Source organism: Chlorocebus sabaeus, chromosome 25 (genome assembly GCF_047675955.1).
Source record: "Chlorocebus sabaeus isolate Y175 chromosome 25, mChlSab1.0.hap1, whole genome shotgun sequence".
Lineage (NCBI taxonomy): Eukaryota > Metazoa > Chordata > Mammalia > Primates > Cercopithecidae > Chlorocebus > Chlorocebus sabaeus.
Window position 1 is genome coordinate 67,589,520 of NC_132928.1, and position 17,535 is coordinate 67,607,054.

The following is a 17,535-nucleotide window of genomic DNA, read 5'->3' on the forward strand; positions in this document are numbered from 1 at the left end:
CACCTTCATCATTCACAAGAAGGTGAAAGGATGCCAGGAGCGAGGTGGATCTACAGGACTTTTGAAAAGAAATGTACTGACCTTTGGCTGTAAAAACTGTGTCATGAGAACAGAAAGCCCTGGGAGAATCAGTCAGAAAATAGAGAAAAGGGGAAGGGAAAATAACTCCTGGCCTGCCTCCAATTCATTTAAATATTGCTCAGAGCTCAGCAGAGTGGGATGAGAAACATTGGCAAGAGGCTGTGCTGCAGTTAATGAGAGAATCTCAGGTGTCCTTATAATGGCACTGTTCTGGATCGCGGCTTGGATGGGCACTTCACATAAATGCAAGGCCATTTCAGGACTCCCCAGCTGCAGTCAGCAGGCCCTCTGTGTGCTTTGGCGTCTGCAGCTGGAAGGAAGCCTGCACAGCTCCCTTCTGTCCTCTCATTGTTCACAGGACAGCCATTCATGGGATCTATGGCGCACTCTGTGCTAGGGCAGAACGCCAGGGAAGAGCTGCCTGTCTTCAGTGCCCTTGCTGGGAACCACAGGCCAGAACTCGACCTTGCCATGCTTTGTGCTTCAGGCAGCAGGACCCCACCCCTAACAGAGTCTCAAGTCAGACACTAAGCGATGATCACGATTTGGGAACTCAGCAAGGAAAGAAAAGACATACAGCTTGAAAACAATGTGGGAAATGGCGGAGAAAGAGAGGAAGATAAGAAAGAAAGAGGGCTCTCCAAAGAGTGAGCTGACCTTTGGTTGTGACAGGTTCTCAACAGCACCAAAATCCATAAACTTTTTTTTTTGAGGATTCAAAAAAGTTTATAATGAAAGAGAAATGTTTCTAACTAAAGAGACAGTTTTCTGTCCTTTGGGAGACGGGGTTTGTTTGTTTGTTTGTTTTTGATTTCTCTGTTGTGCCTTTATATAACTAGCCCTTAGCAAAGGTAATAATCGTGAAGTAGATTACTACGTGTACAGCACACTATGCTTCTGGGCATTTACTTATAGCTTGATATCTCCCCAAATTGCTTTACCTTTTTCTTCTTAGCTTGAGCAGAAATTGCAGTATCTTGTCCCTTGTTATACTTACCTATGGTTTTATGTATTTATTTAATTTTTTAGATGGAGTTTCACTCTTGTTGCCCAGGCTGGAGAGCAATGGCGTGATCTCGGTTCGCTGCAACCTCTGCCTCCCAGGTTCAAGCGATGATTCTCCTGCCTTAGCCTCCTGAGTAGCTGAGATTATAGGTGCCTGCCACCATGCCCAGCTAATTTTTGTATTTTTACAAATCGTTTTACAAATGGTTTCGCCATGATGGCTGGGCTGGTCTCGAACTCCTGACCTCAGGCGATCCACCCGCCTCAGCCTCCCAAAGTGCTGGGATTACAAGCATGAGCCACCATGCCTGGCCTATTCTTTTTTTAAAATCTAAATTTTATTTTTAGAAACAGGGTCTCACTCTGTTGCACAAGCTGAAATGCAGTGGCACAATCATGGCTCACTGCAACCTTGAACTTCTGGGCTCAAAAGCTACTCCCACCTCTAACTCCTGAGTAGCTGGGACTATAGGCACATGCCACCATGTCTGGCTATTTTTAAATTATTTTATTTTATTTATTTATTTTTTTTGTAGAGACAGGGTTTCACTATGTTGCCCAGGCTGGTCTCGAACTCATGGCCTCAAGCAATCCTTCCAGCTCAGCCTCCCAAAGTTCTGGGATTACAGGCCACTGCACCTGGTCTGGTTTTATTCCGGGAGGCAAAAGTATTTTACCAACATAAATTTATGAGCCATCAGAACAACTTGTGAGTTAGTTCAGATTTGAACATTGTTTTATAGAAAGTCACAAACTTTGAGACATTGATAAATCCAGTAATACTGGCTTAATCAAGAAGAGCATTTTATGGCACGGAGTAGGTAGGCATTAAAAATTGCCTTTCAAAAAAATTTTGGACACACTTTTAGAAGCATAAGTCTCATTTTAAAAAACATCAAAAGAAACAAGAATAATTCAAAACACAAAAGTTGGTGCATTGAGTTAATATTTGTGATCTTCTTCCAATAAATTCATCCTTAAAAGTCCTACAGGTAGTTGAGTTGAAGTCTCCTCAAAGTCAAAAGGAACCCAGACTGCAGTTTTGTTTCATGAATGAATAGCTATCTTTTGCCATACATTCATTTACTCCATCATTCGATAAGCATTATTGAATTATTGCTAATTACAGGCCATTGCATCTTACTTTTTCAATTTTGGGGGCTAAAAGGCTTTATTGAGGTTGAATTCACGTACCATACAATTCCTCCTCTTAAAATGTACAACTCAGCCAGGCACAATGGCTCATGCCTATAATCCCAGTACTTTGGGAGGCTGAGGCGGGCAGCTTACCTTAGGTCAGGTGTTCAAGACCAGCCTGATCAACATGGCGAAATCCTGTCTCTACTAAAAATACAAAAATTAGCTGGGCCTGGGGGGTGCATGCCTGTAATCCCAGCTACTAGGGAGGCTGAGGCAGGAGAATTGCTTGAACCCAGGAGGCGAAGGTTGCAGTGAGCCGAGATGGCACCATTGCACTCCAGCCTGGGCAACAAGAGCGAAACTCTGTCTCAGACAAACAAACAAACAAAACAGTACAACTCAGTGGTTTTAAATATATTCAGTATTGCACAAATATCACCAAAATCAATTTTCATTACCTCAAATGACCTTCCAAATTTAACGTTTTCTCAAGGCAAAATTGTTGGCTTTCCCATATTTTTAGTAAGAGATTAGACTTTTCACTTACCATTTCTAAGTTACATTATGGTGTCACTTGACTATTAAAGTTTAACCCTCTCAAATGCTGCTTCAATTATTTTCTTCCCTCAGACTTGAATTGAATTTTTTATATGATCTAAGGAAGCAGAGGATTTTACATAATAACTAAATGCATACCTATGAAGGGTGCTTGATCTTTTCTTTAATTTTTTATTCTTGGGAAATATAATCACATAAAAATTACCATTTTAACAATTTTCCTTCATTTTTTCACCTCATTTCTCAAAATATTACAACTCTCCCCACCTCCCAAACCCACGGTCAATTCAGACTGAGCATCTTCTTGTACAGCCAAAAGCAGAACAAAGCGTCAAGGAAAGGAGGGAGCTGGACTGCAGCTTAGCGGAACCAGAGGCCAGGTCTGCTTGTGCTCTTGAATCCCTGCTGCCCAGCAGAGCGCCTGACATAGCTGGTGACTAGAGGAGGGAATACGGTGGTGGATCTCAGCCAGGAAGGTTGGGAAGCACAGCAAAATCCCAGGGAGGACCAAGTCAAGCCCAGCAGGCTCTCCTTCCTCCCACACTGTTCTGGCACAGCTCCACCTCCATGTTTTGAAGAAGTTACCCCAGATGATTGAGTTATTGTGAGGCAGGAAAACATTAATATTGAGTATGTGCTATGGGTGGGGCCTATATTCTTTCCGTCATTTAATCTTGCCAACATACCTGGTAGGTATAAATATGTCTACATTCATAGGTGAGCCAACAGGCTCAGGGAGGCCAAGGACTTACCCAATGCCACGGGCACACCTCACTCAAGCTGGAATTCAACAGCACATGTCCCCTGTCCGGCCTTAGCATTCCATACTCTGCAAATAAACACCGGACCCCTCTCCCTGCACCAGCCCAAACTCAGCAAGCCAAGTAAAACTCCCTTCCTCCCTCCCTAAAAAGCCCAGCTTTCTTCTATAGATGTACGCATTTCATAATATTTGAATTCAGTGTCTGCAGTGCTGCAGAGAGTAAACTGTGCATACTATGGTTTTTCCTAGACCAGACTGACAGCAAAGGCTGCTGAGCTATGAGAAAATCAAGTCCAGGCAAAAGGAGTTAGAATTACTGTGATTTTTACCAGACAATAGCCAGCATCAGTTGAGCTCTCTAGAGCCCATCACCCTCTTGTTTTATTTATTTATTTATTTATTTAGAGACATAGTCTCGCTGTGTCACCGAGGCTGGAGTGCAAAGGCACAATCTCAGCTCTCTGCATCCTCCACCTCCCAGATTCAAGCGATTTCTTGCCTCAGCCTCCTGAGTAGCTGGGATTATAGGCACGTACTCCCACACCTAATTTTTGTAGAGACGGAGTTTCACCATGTTGGCCAGGCTGGCCTTGAACTCCTGGCCTCAAGTGATCTGCTCACCTTGGCCTCCCAAAGTGTTGGGATTTCAGGCGTGAGCCACAACGCCCGACCTACCCTCTTGTTTTAAAAAAGGCTGTTATCAAAGCTGAATGTTGTGAACAAAGCCTGATGCATAAGCCTTAATCTGAGTGAACCAAAATAAACCACATTGACTAAAGTGAGTGTATACTGAATGGTCTCACAAGCTTATTCTTTTATTTACAACCTACCTCCCTGTCTCTTTTCTTTCCTTCTTCCCACATGGAACACTGAGGAAGAGCCTTGGTAATTCAAGGCCAGGCCTGCCCCCAGGACTTCTGACCCCAGCCTACTCCAATACCAGCCTCTTGTCTCCACTTCCCTCCCCACCATGCACACTGCTTATTGGTGTTCAGCTGGTCCCTACTGCCCTTTCCAGCTTGCACATAATGGCCTCACTAGTGGGCCATGGAATTAATTAGTGGGAAGTGACCAATATTAAAAATTTTACCTCACAGTATATCTCACATACAAATGGTTTATTTATTTATTTATATATATATATATATATTTTTTTTTTTGGAGACAGAGTCTTGCTTTGTCGCCCAGGCTGGAGTGCAGTGGCGAGATCTCGGCTCACTGCAAGCTCCGCCTCCCGGGTTCACGCCATTCTCCTGCCTCAGCCTCCCGAGTAGCTGGGACTACAGGCGCCCACCACTGCGCCCGGCTAATTTTTTTTTTTTCTATTTTTAGTAGAGACGGGGTTTCACCATGGTCTCGATCTCCTGACCTTGTGATCCGCCCGCCTCGGCCTCCCAAAGTGCTGGGATTACAGGCGTGAGCCACCACGCCCGGCCCTATTTATATATTTTTTGAGACAGAGTCTTATTCTGTCGCCCGGGCTGGAGTGCAGTGACACAATCTCAGCTCACTGCAACCTCTGTCTCCTGGGTTCAAGTGATTCTTGTGCCTCAGCCTCCCAAGGAGCTGGGATTACAGGTGTGCACACCACTGTGCCTGGCTAATTTTTGTATTGTTAGTAGACATGGGGTTTCACCATGTTGACCAGGCTGGTCTAGAACTCCTGGCCTCAAGTGATCCACCCGCCTCAGCCTCCCAAAGTGCTGGGATTACAGGTGTGAGCCACTGCACCTGGCCAGAAATGGTTTTCTTATATACTACCCTTTGTTGAGCCTCATATGTAATTTAAAAATTTGGGGGAACATTTCTGAAATCAGGAGAGGATAGGACTTATAATGGGATGGCATCTTGCCAGAGGGTGATTGTGACATTTGACATGGGTTGTTAGTCCAGGTGGCAGGACTGCATCACTTCCATCTTCATCAGCTCGGTCAGAAAAATACTGAATGACAATTTAAGGAAAGAATATAAAGCATGAAAGTCTCTGTTAACACCTTCTGCTAAGATCAAGGTTTCGGGGAGCACAGAGGGGAATAGTTAGACGCTGACGACCAATTCAAAAAGTTGGACTTAGTGTGAGGAAGTTTTAGGAACACCAATACTAGTGGATTTCACTTATATCATAAAAACAATGTACGGTCTAAAGGAAAGGACTTTAAATAAGCATAAAATAAGCTGGGTGTGCTGGAGTGCATCTGTAGTCCCAGCTACTCAGGAGGCTGAGGCAGGAAGAGTGCTTGAGCCTGTGAGTTTGAGACCAGCCTGGACAATCTAGTGAGGCCTTGTCTCAAAAAAAACAGCAAACACAGACATAAAATAAAATTAACTTCTAAGTGAAGAGAAAGCATTCATCATCATCTAATTGACAGTTTTAAAAAATGGTACATAAGATAACAGTGCATCTTCTAATCAAAGGAGTCTTAGATTCAGTAAACACAGCGTATGTGTATGTCAGGACACAGTGTGAAGTACATTTGTTAGTTACTGTGGGTTGAAGTCTACAAATGTGGGTTGAAGTCAACAAGTGTGAAAGTCCCTGCTCTAGGAACCTTCATTAAAACAAATACATAAAACCAAAACAAAACCAACGAGCAGACAGAACAATTCTTTCTCGCTTCCATGCCACCTTCAGTAATCTCTTCATCTCTGCTCCCCTCAGCTGCCTGAAATTGTCTGCAACCCCAAAACCTCTCTCCACTCTTCATCTCCTTCTTACTTTTTTTTTTTTTTTTTGAGATGGAGTCCTGTTCTGTCGCCCACGGATCTCAGTTTACTGCAGCCTCTGTCTCTTGGGTTCAAGTGATCCTCCTGCCTTGGCCTCCCAAGTAGCTGGGACTACAGGCATGTGCCACCATACCCAGCTAATTTTTGTATTTTTTTGGTGGATCTGGGGTTTCACCATGCTGGCCAGGCTGGTCTCGAACTCCTAACCTCAGGTGATTCACCCACCTTGGCCTCCCAAAGTGCTGGGATTACAGGTGTGCGCCACTGCGACCAGCCTAACGTGGTTAAATTTAAATGAATAAAATAAGAAGTTCAGTTGGTCAGTTGTATGAGCAATATTTCACGTGCTCAGTAGCAACACATGGCTAGTGGCTATTCTGCTGGACAGCAGAAGTTACAGAACATTCCCATCCTCATGGCACATTCTGCAGGACAGGACAGAACTCCAGAACATTCCTATCCTCACATCACATTCTATAGGACAGGACAGAGCTGTAGAACATTCCTCTACTGCAGTCACATTCTACACAAAGGCACACAACAACATAACAGTCCCCTCCTCATGTCACATTCTACAGGAGGGAGCAGACCTGCAGAACATTCCACAGTCACAGCACATCCTACTGGGCTTGCTCTCTCTAGACACTAGTTTGCTGTTGCTCGTGTTTTACAAGCATCTTTTCACATTCTGTAGCATGCCTTTTCATTCTTTTTGTGGTGTCTTTGAGTAAGAGATGTTTTACAATTGAATCCATCTTTTCCCTTTTGGTTAGTGCTTTTTCGTTTCTTTAAAAATTTCTGGCCAGGAGCGGTGGCCCACACCTGTAATCCCAGCACTTTGGGAGGCAGAGGTGAGCGGATCACCTGAGGTTGGGAGTTCAAGACCAGCCTGACCAACATGCAGAAGTCCTGTCTTTACTAAAAACACAAAATTAGCCGAGTGTGGTGGCACATGCCTGTAATCCCAGCTACTTGAGAGGCTGAGGCAGGAGAATTGCTTGAATCTGGGAGGCGGAGGTTGCGGTGAGCTGAGATCACGCCATTGCACTCCAGCCTGGGCAACAAGAGCAAAACTCCGTCAAAAACAAAAACAAAAACAAAAACAAACAAAAAATCCGGGCACTGTGGCTCACACCTGTAATCTCAGCACTTTGGGAGGTTCAGGCGGGTGGATTGCCTGAGGTCAGGAGTTGGAGACCAGCTTGGCCAACGTAGTGAAACTCCATCTCTACTAAAAATAAAAAAATTAGCTGGGCATGGTGGCAGGAGCCTGTAATCCCAGCTACTAGGGAGGCTGAGACAGGAGAATCACTTGAACCCAGGAGGTGGAGGTTGGAGTGAGCTGAGATTGCGCCATTGCACTCCAGCCTGGGCAACAAGAGTGAAACTCTGTCTCAAGAAAAAAAAAAAAAAAAGAAATTTCCTCCTATTTCAAGGTCACAGGGATACCCTTTTAAGTGCCTCATAGTTTTACATGACCTTCCTGTTTTTCTTCCTTTGTTGGCTACTCCTTTCTGACCTCTGAGTTTTAGTGGACTCCATGGCATACGTCTAAGTTCTTACCCCTTCTCTCTCTATCCTGTTATCGTTGGTCATCACATTTATTTGCAAAGCTTCAAATTCCAATTACATGCCAGTGACACTTGGGGAAGATACTGTACTTGACTCCCATGTTCACTCTTCTCCTATTATGTCAGGATTAGGGGACTGCCCTCAACTTATTATAAGCCAGTATGACTATACCTTGTCAGGGACTGGTTCAATGACTGAAGGCCTAATCCAAACTGGAGAGGTTTAAGGGGCTGCGCTTAAGAGTGAAGAACAGGAGCTCACACTCCCCCTAGACATGGGTGAGGACTGGCCCTAGTTGCAGTTGGTAGGCCTCTCACAACCATGGGAAAAGTCAGCCACAGAAGAGGGCACAGGTGGGGTATAGAACAGAGGTAGGCTCATAGTGAGTTGCACATGAAACCCTCCTGAGCCCTCAGACTTTCCATTATGTGAACCAGTAAAATTCCTTAAACCCTCCTGAGCCCTCAGACTTTCCATTATGTGAACCAGTAAAATTCCTTACTTAAAAAGGCCACCTGGAGTCAGATTTCGGTCCCTTGTAGCAGAAAGCACTCAAACGGAAACAATTCCCAAATGAGCACAAGCCCAGGCTTCTCCTGAGCTCCAGGTATGTCTCCCCAAGTGCCTAGCTGCTATCTTCACATAGTTCTCTGATAAAGCATCTCACACTTAGGAAGTTGAAAACTGAACTCTTGATCCTTTCCCCTGAACCTCCTCTTGATCCATTTCCCTGAACCTCCTCTTTCTGTAGTTGTGCACCACAATACATGGCAACCCTATCCAAGTTGCTCATAACAGAAAGATGTGGGTCATCCATAATTCTTTTTTCTCCTCCCTTCCCACATTCGACCCTGATACAACGTCCAGCTAATCCTGCCTCTAAAGTGCTCATTGGACCTGTCCATGCTCTCCACTTCCATTGTGATCCACATCACCCTTGTCCCTCCCTTTTATGATGATTGTAACCGGTCTCCTTGCTCTCATTCTTACGTCCTCCAATCTACGTTCCTTACAGTTGCCAGTGATTTAAAAAAATTAATATTTTATTTTCTATAGCATAGCAGTAAAAAGAATGGGCTGTGCAGCCAGACAGACAGGATAGTTATATATTGCTGCATTTCCTTCCTTCCTTCCCTCCCTCCCTCCCTTCCTTCCTTCCTTCTCTTTTTGACAGAGTCTCACTGTTACCCAGCTTAAGTGCAGTGGTGCAATCTTGGCTCAGTGTGGCCTCAACCTCCCAGGCTCTGGTGATCCTCCCACCTCAGCCTCCCAAGTAGCTGGGACTACAGCTGCATGTCACTACACCCAGCTATATATATATATATTTTAAAAAGAAACAGGGTTTCACCAGGTTGTCCAGGCTGATCTCAAACTAATGGGCTCAAGGGATCTGCCTGCCTAAGCCTCCCAAAGTACTGGGATTACAGGTGTGAGTCACCTGGTCACCTCATGGCTTCTGTGGTCAGGAATCTGGGCATGCCTGAGCTGGGAGCCTCTGCCTCCAGGCCTGCCACCAGTCTGCAATCAAGGTGTCAGCCAGGGCTTTGGTCTCATCTGAAAGCTGAAGTTGGGCAGGATCTGCATCCAAACTCACTCAAGTGGTTGGTGACAGGATTCGCGTCCTTATGAGTTACTGGTTGGAGGCCTCACTGAGTCGATTGCCCCACGGGCTGCTGGTATCCATCATCAGCTGTGCCCTGACGTGTTTGGCACAGATCAGGCTCAGTGAATGTTGAGTTATCCTATGTTAAAGTGGAATTGCAGTTGTAAATCTGCTGTCTCTGTCCTCCTGTCACTGATGATACCCAGGGATAGGCTGGATCACATCACTGTCCTCTTCAACATCCTTCAATGGCTTCCATGCCATTGAAGATAAAACCAAACTCCCGCTGGTGCCCAAGGCCCTGCCAACTGTCCAACCTTCTCTTACACTGCCTCAGTCCCACTGGGCTTCTTTGAGTGAACCAGTCTCTTTCTCATTTTGGGGTCTGCACACCATTCAACTCCGCCTGACTAACTCCTACTTATCCTCTAGGTATAAGCTTAATTACTACTTCCTCAGAGAAGCCTTCTTTGAATACTTAATCTAAATTAGATCCCCTGGTATATATTTCCACAACACACTGGATTGTACTTACTATAGTTTGAAATTATATCTTTATGGTGTTTTTGATTAATACCTGTCTCTCAGCCGGGCTCGGTGGCTGACGCCTGTAATCCCAGCACTTTGGGAGGCTGAAGCAGGTGGATCACTTGTGGTCAGGAGTTCAAGACCAGCCTGACCAATATGGTGAAACCCCGTCTCTGCTAAAAACACAAAAATGAGCCGGGCGTGGTGGTGCGCACCTGTAATCCCAGCTACTCAGGAGGCTGAGGCAGGAGAATAGCTTGTACCTGGGAGGCGGAGGTTGCAGTGAGCCAAGATTGCACCATTGCACTATAGCCTGGGTGACAAGAGCAAAATTCCATCTCAAAAAACAAACAAACAAAAGCAAAAACAAAAACCTGTCTCCCTCTCTAAACTATAAACTCAAGTCAGGGACTATATCAGTTTTGCTTTCCACTATATTTCTACCCACGGATACAATGTCCACTCATAGTAGAAACTCACATTTTTTATATACAAATTTCTTTTAGGCCAGGTACAGTGACTCATGCCTATAATCCCAGCACTTTGGGAGACTGAGGTGGGAGGATTGCTTGAGCCCAGGAGTTTGAGACCAGACTGGACAATATAGTGAGAGACCTCATTTCTACAAAAATTAAAAAACTAGCCTAGCATGGTGTGCAAGTCTGTGGTCCCAGCTACTTGGGAGACTGAGATGGATCACTTGAGTCTAGGAGGCGAAGGTTGCAATGAGCCGTGTTCACACCACTATACTCGTCTGGGCAGACAGAGTGAGGTTCTGTCTCAAAAAAAGATTAAATAAAAAATTCTTTTAGAGATTTCAGTCGATCATAGCTAAGTTAGTAAGTTGTCCTTCAATTGGTCAAATTGACAAGAAACATTTGTGTTCCTGGCTGGGCGCAGTGGCTCACGCCTATAATCCCAGCACTTTGGGAGGCCGAGGCAAGTGGATCACCTGAGGTCAGGAATTTGAGACCAGTCTGGCCAACATGATGAAACCCCGTCTCTTCTAAAAATACAAAAATCAGCCAGGTGTGATTGTACATGCCTGTAATCCCAGCTGCTTGGGAGGCTGAGGCAGGAGAATTGCTTGAACCCGGGAGGCAGAGGTTGCAGTGAGCCAAGATCATGCCACTGCACTCCAGCCTGGGTGACAGAGTGAGACTTCGTTTCCAAAAAAAAAAGTGTGTTCCTTAAATTTTATAATAGAGACTTTCTGTTTAGCACAATGCAGTTTCAGACTCACTTTGCTGCTATGTAGGTGTCAATAATATGAATTTTTGGCCAGGTGCGGTGGCTCATTCCTGTAATCCCAGCACTTTGGGAGGCCGAGGCAGGTGGATTGACTGAGGTTAAGAGTTCGAGACTGGTCTGGCCAACACGGTGAAATCCTGTCTCTATTAAAATTACAAAAAATTAGCCATGTATGGTGGTATGTACCTGTAATCCCAGTTACTCGGGAGGCTGAGGAAGCGGAATTGCTTGAGCCAGGGAGGTGGAGGTTGCATGAGCTGAGATCACGCCACTAGACTCCAGCCTGGGTGACACAGCAAGACTCTGTCTCCAAAAAAAAAAAAAAAAAAAAAAAAAAAGAAGAATTTTTGGTCTGGGCTGGGTAGATAATGAATACCTTTCTAAAATATGTGACTGAGAGCCAAGTTGAAGCACAGACTAATCTTTTAATCCGTACACTTAAAAACACCAATCTGGGCAATAACAAAATCAGAAGCCTACCATGCTCAATACATTTTCTTATGCCACCAAGACATTTTAAACATGTAAATAAAACAAACAGAAAGGTGGTAATCATATCCTTAGAAGCTGAATCTTGAATACAAAAACTTTAAATTGTTCCCTGTTTCATCTTTATTCATTGCTTTAATTTTCTTCCATGTGGCCAGTCTCTTGCTAAATTAACATTACAGTCTGATTTTCTGAGTCTGTCATTCTAAGAAATTTCAGCTGGTTATTTTCACATTTTATTAAAAATTTTGTTTTACGAGACAGGGTCTTGTGTTGTCTCTCAGGCTGGAGTGCAGTGGTGTCATCATGGCTCACTGCAGGCTCAACCTCCCAGGCTTATGTGATCCTCCCAGTTCAGCCTCCCAAGTAGCTGGGACCACAGTAGTAAGCCACCACGCCCTGCTATTTTTAAAAAAATTTTTGTAGAGATAGGGTCTCACTATGTTACCCAGGCTGGTCTTCAACTCCTGGGTTCAAGTAATCCTGCCTCAACTTCCCAAAGTGCTGGGATTACAGGTGTGAGCCACCATGCCTGGCCTCAGCTGCTTAAACACTTCCTCACCTTATACACATTTCAGAGATTTATCATTGTGGTTCAGAATAACAAAATATTCTGAAGTTTTGTTTTTTTTTTTTTTTTTGAGATGGAACCTCACTCTGTTGAGTGCAGTGGCACGATCTCGGCTCACTGCAACCTCCGCCTCCCGGGTTCCAGTGATTCTCCTGCCTCAGCCTCCCAAGTAGCTGGGATTATAGGCATGCACCACCACGTGGGCCCAGCTCATTTTTTAGTATTAGTAGACACAGGGTTTCACCATGTTGGCCAGGCTGGTCTCGAACTCCTCACCTCAGGTGATCTGCCCACCTTGGCCTCCAAAGTGCTGGGATTACAGGCATGAGCCACTGCGTATGGCCTGAAGTTTCTTTTAGCCATATATTATTTAGGTCTGTTCTTACTGCCAGGTCCTAATCCTGCTTGTTGCTGCTAGTTTATTGGGCAGAGGGAAGCAAGAGTCTTGTAACTTTGGCCGGGAACATTTGGTTACTCCTAACCTCAGTTCCGTCTTTACCTGGTCCTGCAGGAATGAAGGGAGACAACAGAGTAGGGACAAAAGCAGGAGTTCTGCAGCCAGAATGCCCAGGTTAAAATCTGGCCTCCTCGACGACCAGCTGTGATGCTTGGCAAGTGACTTAATCCTTCAGCACCTCGGACTCCTCATCTGTGAAATGGGGATAAAAATACACTCCCTTCAGAGGGTTTCTGAGATAAAATAAGTTAATTTTCATAAACCTCTTGGAGCAGTTTCTGGCCCATGGTAAGTACTACCTACATGCTTATTAAATATCCTTCTTTCTTTTTTGGAGGTTTTTAAAAAATATTTTTCTATATCTATGGCTATACCCTCCTGCTAGAACCTAAGGATACTGAATCTATGGAGCATATTCAAGACCTGTGACTATTCCATGTCAGACGTGGAAGAGTAACAGAGCATTGCTGCGCATTAAGTATGTCTACAAAACGGTGCAAGTCCCAAACGCCTACCCTTTGGAGAAAAGAGTGCAATCTCTAGAGCGTGACCACACCTTCAAGCACTCGAGTGGACACAGGCACATGCGCACATCCCTCTTGATACTTTTAGGAATTTGGGAGAGTTTTGATGGGCAGTCTATAAAGTCAAATTATCCTACATTAAAATATGTTCCTTTAAAAAAACGCAAAGCCCACTAAGCTCATGAAGAGCTTGAAGTTAAATCACAAGGTATGGACATGACTGGTGAGGTGAAGACTCATCTCATACAGTTTGTGTTTAATGGAGATTCTGCACTAACCGCCCCCCCCACACAAAACCTTTCCAAATCATCCTGTCAGAGATATACCTTCACTTCAGAGAATAATTCTGTCCAACTTAGAGATTTTGTTGTTTCTGGTAATATACCACAGCATCTCGCCTAAGAGTTTGCTTATTACAGATCAGAAGACATTTGAACACCAGGCTTTACTTGCAGAACACATGGACGGTGATGCCATCAGGCTACTACCAAAGGACCCTTCTTCCAGTGTCTCAAATACATGGATTTTATAAATAAGAAACATTTCTGATTAATCAGCGTTGTAGGTTCAAGTAAAAAAAAACTGGCTAGAATTCTAGTCTTCCTACTTAACTTCTTAATGATTCTTGGTGTCCTTGTCAGAAAATTATGTTTTTTTTTTGTTTTTGTTTTTGTTTTTTGAGACAGGCTCGCTCTGTCTCCCAGGCTGGAGTGCGGTGATTCGATCTCAGCTCACTGCAACCTCTGCCTCCCAGGTTCAGTGATTCTCCTTGCCTCAGCCTTCTGAGTAGCTGGGATTACAGGCGCCCGCCAGGCTAATTTTTGTATTTTTAGTAGAGACGAGGTTTCGCCATGTTGGCCAGGCTGGTGTCAAACTCCTGACCTTGGGTGATCTGCCCTCCTTAGCCTCCCAAAGTGCTGGGATTACAAATGTGAGCCACTACACCCGGCTGAGAAAATTATGTTTTGAAGTTCACTTTACTTTGAATGAGTCCTTTATCTGGAACTGTTCCATACATAGTTTGAATTTATTTAACAGCCCAGTTCTTATGCCCCTTGGAGATTTTATAGTGGGGTCTTTGAAGGAAGCGAGAAGTAGGATCTCATCAAATGACTCTAGATGGTAAAATACATGTTGTCTCCAGTCAGCAACTATCAATCTTGGATGTACAAATAGCATTAAATGCCATCAATAATCCAAGCGAATACTAAGGGAATCATGATTCAAAGTAAGCTAAACAGAATCCAAGAACAGATAAAAATGCACCTTCGCTGGGGACAGTGTGGCCTAGGTGACCGACGGGTTATTGCCCTGATGAGAGGTGAGAGGCACACCATCCCAGGACGGAACACTCACCCGCCTGTCCTCAGAGTTGAAATGAGATGCCAACACTTTTTTTTTTTTTTTTTTGAAACTAAATACATTTTAATAGAAAACAAAATACAAAATAACTCTTTTCAGAAAACAGAAATATTTAATCCTTTTTCCACAAATTAGAACTTGCTTTATCCTCAGAGCATAGTTTGATATGCGTGCGTACATACTTACGATTCGTTTCACAACGTGTTCATTAGACTGGTATTGCAGTGCAGGACGTGGGAGCAGTTCATTGCAGGAGAAAAAGACGTGGAAAAAGCCACACCTCTGAATGGTGATTTGGAAATTCAACATTTTTCTAATTCTATCTTGTTACTTATTACTCCAAATTATTCTTTATCATAATCTTTCTTTTGAGGGGAGAGAATGATTAAGAGAAGTGCAGCTATGGAAAGAATTTTTCTTTCCCACCATCACTGCAGGAGCCCAAAATGTTCTCAGTCAAACCCACCCACCCGCTTCCAGAAACATGTCAGCCGGGGTGATCAATCTGTCACCCGAAATTTCCCTTTCTCCCAATACACTGTGCTACCAAATTCTCTGAATTCCCTGAACCTCAAAATTCCAAGTATCAAAGCCAGTGCCAGGAGTCAAACCTGAAAGATTAAAAGCAGAGAAGGTGCCCTCTGCCAGTGCTAGGTTTCCTCATCTCAATAATAATAATAATTATAATTATAATAACAATAATTAAAAAAATCCTGGTTCTCTGTAATTATGGAAAAGGAAAGACTATTTGCCAGGATCATCCCCTCCCCTTTCCTCGTTCCCGCCCCGCATCCCTCTGCCAACAAGCACTTCCCTCGCACCCGAGGGCTGGACCACGCGTGACCCCTGCGGCACCGCTTCTCCTGAGGGTGCTCTACAGCCACCCTCTAACCAAACCCAGGCCCGGTCAGATGGGGAGAATGCGACAGAGACAGGAAGGTGCTCGCATGCGCGAGGTCACGGTAGGATCTTCATGAGGACTTGTGAGTGACCTCCAGGGCATCCTAATTATTGGTCACTCATCATTGCCTCGCTTCTGCCCCCCTCCCCAACCTTGGCCTTCAACACTGCGGGGCTGAGTGATGGGGGACCTGCCCGGAATGAGGGCCCAGGAGAGAGGGGAGGAGGGGGCTCTTTCACAGTCAATGATTCAATCTCAGCTCATTAAAGGATTGCAACTGGAGGCTTTCCACCGTTACCCCAGTCCGTTCCCACAAAGTTAAAAAATTAATGTTCCTGATTTTCTTGTGTAATTCCAGTCACCAGAAGAAGGTTGCAGGCCATGAACTGCACGCTCAGGACGTTGCTCATCTGCCCGGTGTACACGCCCACGAGCTCGCTGGAGGAGCCGTCGGCAGGTGCACTGCAGTAAGTGTTCCTGATGTCCCAGACGCGCACCGAGTTGTCCATGGAGGCAGAGGCAATCAAGCCACTGTCTGGACTGAAGGTGAGGCTGGTGATATTGTCTGTGTGGCCTCTCAGCTCTTTATAAAGGGTCCCAGAGGCCAAGTCCCACAGCTTCAACCGCTGGTCCTCGCCAGCAGATGCCAAGTACTTACCGTTGGGAGAAAAGGCTAGAGAAAGCACGGGGCCGCGGTGGCCTGTGAAAAGCCTCACCGAGTTCCCCTGCTGAGCGCTCCACAGCCGGACGGTCTTGTCGGTTGAGCCCGTGGCCAAGTAGTTTGAATTAGGGTGGAATTTGACACAGTCCACATCTGCCAGGTGTCCTGCATATATCCTCAGCGGGTACGTCCGATCAAATGACCACAGCCTGGCGGTGCGGTCGTGGGACCCGCTGGCGAAGTACAGGCTATATGGACTGATGTCCAGATCCCACACAGGATAGGCATGTCCTTGGTACAGCACAGTGTTGGTGAAACTCCCCAGATCCCAGTATCTGATGGACATGTCTTCAGAACAAGAGAGCAACCCTGAGCTGTCCGCGAGGAACCTCGTGCTATACACTGGTCCGCAGTGTCCCCGCAGTATCTTCATCTCTGTGCCTGCATTATCATCCTCATCATCCTGGGAACATTGGGGTGGGGTGGGAAAATAAACACAAGAAAAAAATGTTCAGTGGTCTGACAAGGAAAACAAGTCCAGGAGAAAAAAAAGCAGAGAACTGAGACTGCTTGGGAAATAGCATCTATCCAGCAAATGACAGTGGCCTTGCCCCTGGAAGATAACTCATAACTGAATAAAAGTCTCTTACGACTTACAAATTGCTCTCCTTAAATTCACCTTGCAGCTCAGACTATATCAGATTAAAAGATGCAGAAATGCAAGGCCATTATAGAGTGATGACTGTGGACCTTACCCTTCGATTGAGGATAGCTTGTATGGTTACTTCTGATGTGTGCCATTTGAAAATGTTTACTTTTGAATTTCTGTGAGGCTCTTAGATTCTTCTTTTCTTTGGGCATTGCCTTCATCTGTCAGTTTTAGCTGCTTTATAAGCCATACTGCTCTCCGTTTTTACTCCATTTAACTGACAACAATATTTTGTCAAGTCCTGACATTAGTCCCTTACTCCCATGATGGGGGTTAATGATGCATGCAACACATGAAGGCAGATGTGGTATCACTTGAAGATTTTTGGTTTTTTTTCAGACAGAGTTTCGCTCTTGTTGCCCAGGCTGGAGTACAACGTCGTGATCTTGGTTCACCACAACCTCCGCCTCCTGGGTTTAAGCGATTCTTCTGCCTCAGCATCCCAAGTAGCTGGGATTACAGGCATGTGCCACCACACCTGGCTAATTTTGTATTTTTAATAGAGATGGGGTTTCTCCATGTTGGTCAGGCTGGTCTCGAACTCCCGACTCCAGGTGAGCCACCCGCCTCGGCCTCCCAAAGTGCTGGGATTACAGGCGTGAGCCACCGCGCGCAGCCTCACATTAGGATTAACAC

At 45.0% G+C, this 17,535-nt stretch overlaps 1 protein-coding gene across 3 annotated transcripts in view; it reads right to left on the reverse strand.

Annotated features, from left to right (window-relative positions):
* Positions 1-14,718: 14,718 nt before the first annotated feature.
* Positions 14,719-17,535, reverse strand: part of TAF5L (TATA-box binding protein associated factor 5 like) — a 33,089-nt gene continuing 30,272 nt past the window's right edge. For all 3 annotated transcript variants that reach the window (XM_007989757.3, XM_007989758.3, XM_007989759.3), the window contains one exon: positions 14,719-16,653. In XM_007989757.3, coding sequence (XP_007987948.1) covers positions 15,856-16,653 — 798 coding nt within the window. In that variant the 3' untranslated portion in view covers positions 14,719-15,855. The remainder of the gene's footprint in view (positions 16,654-17,535) is intronic.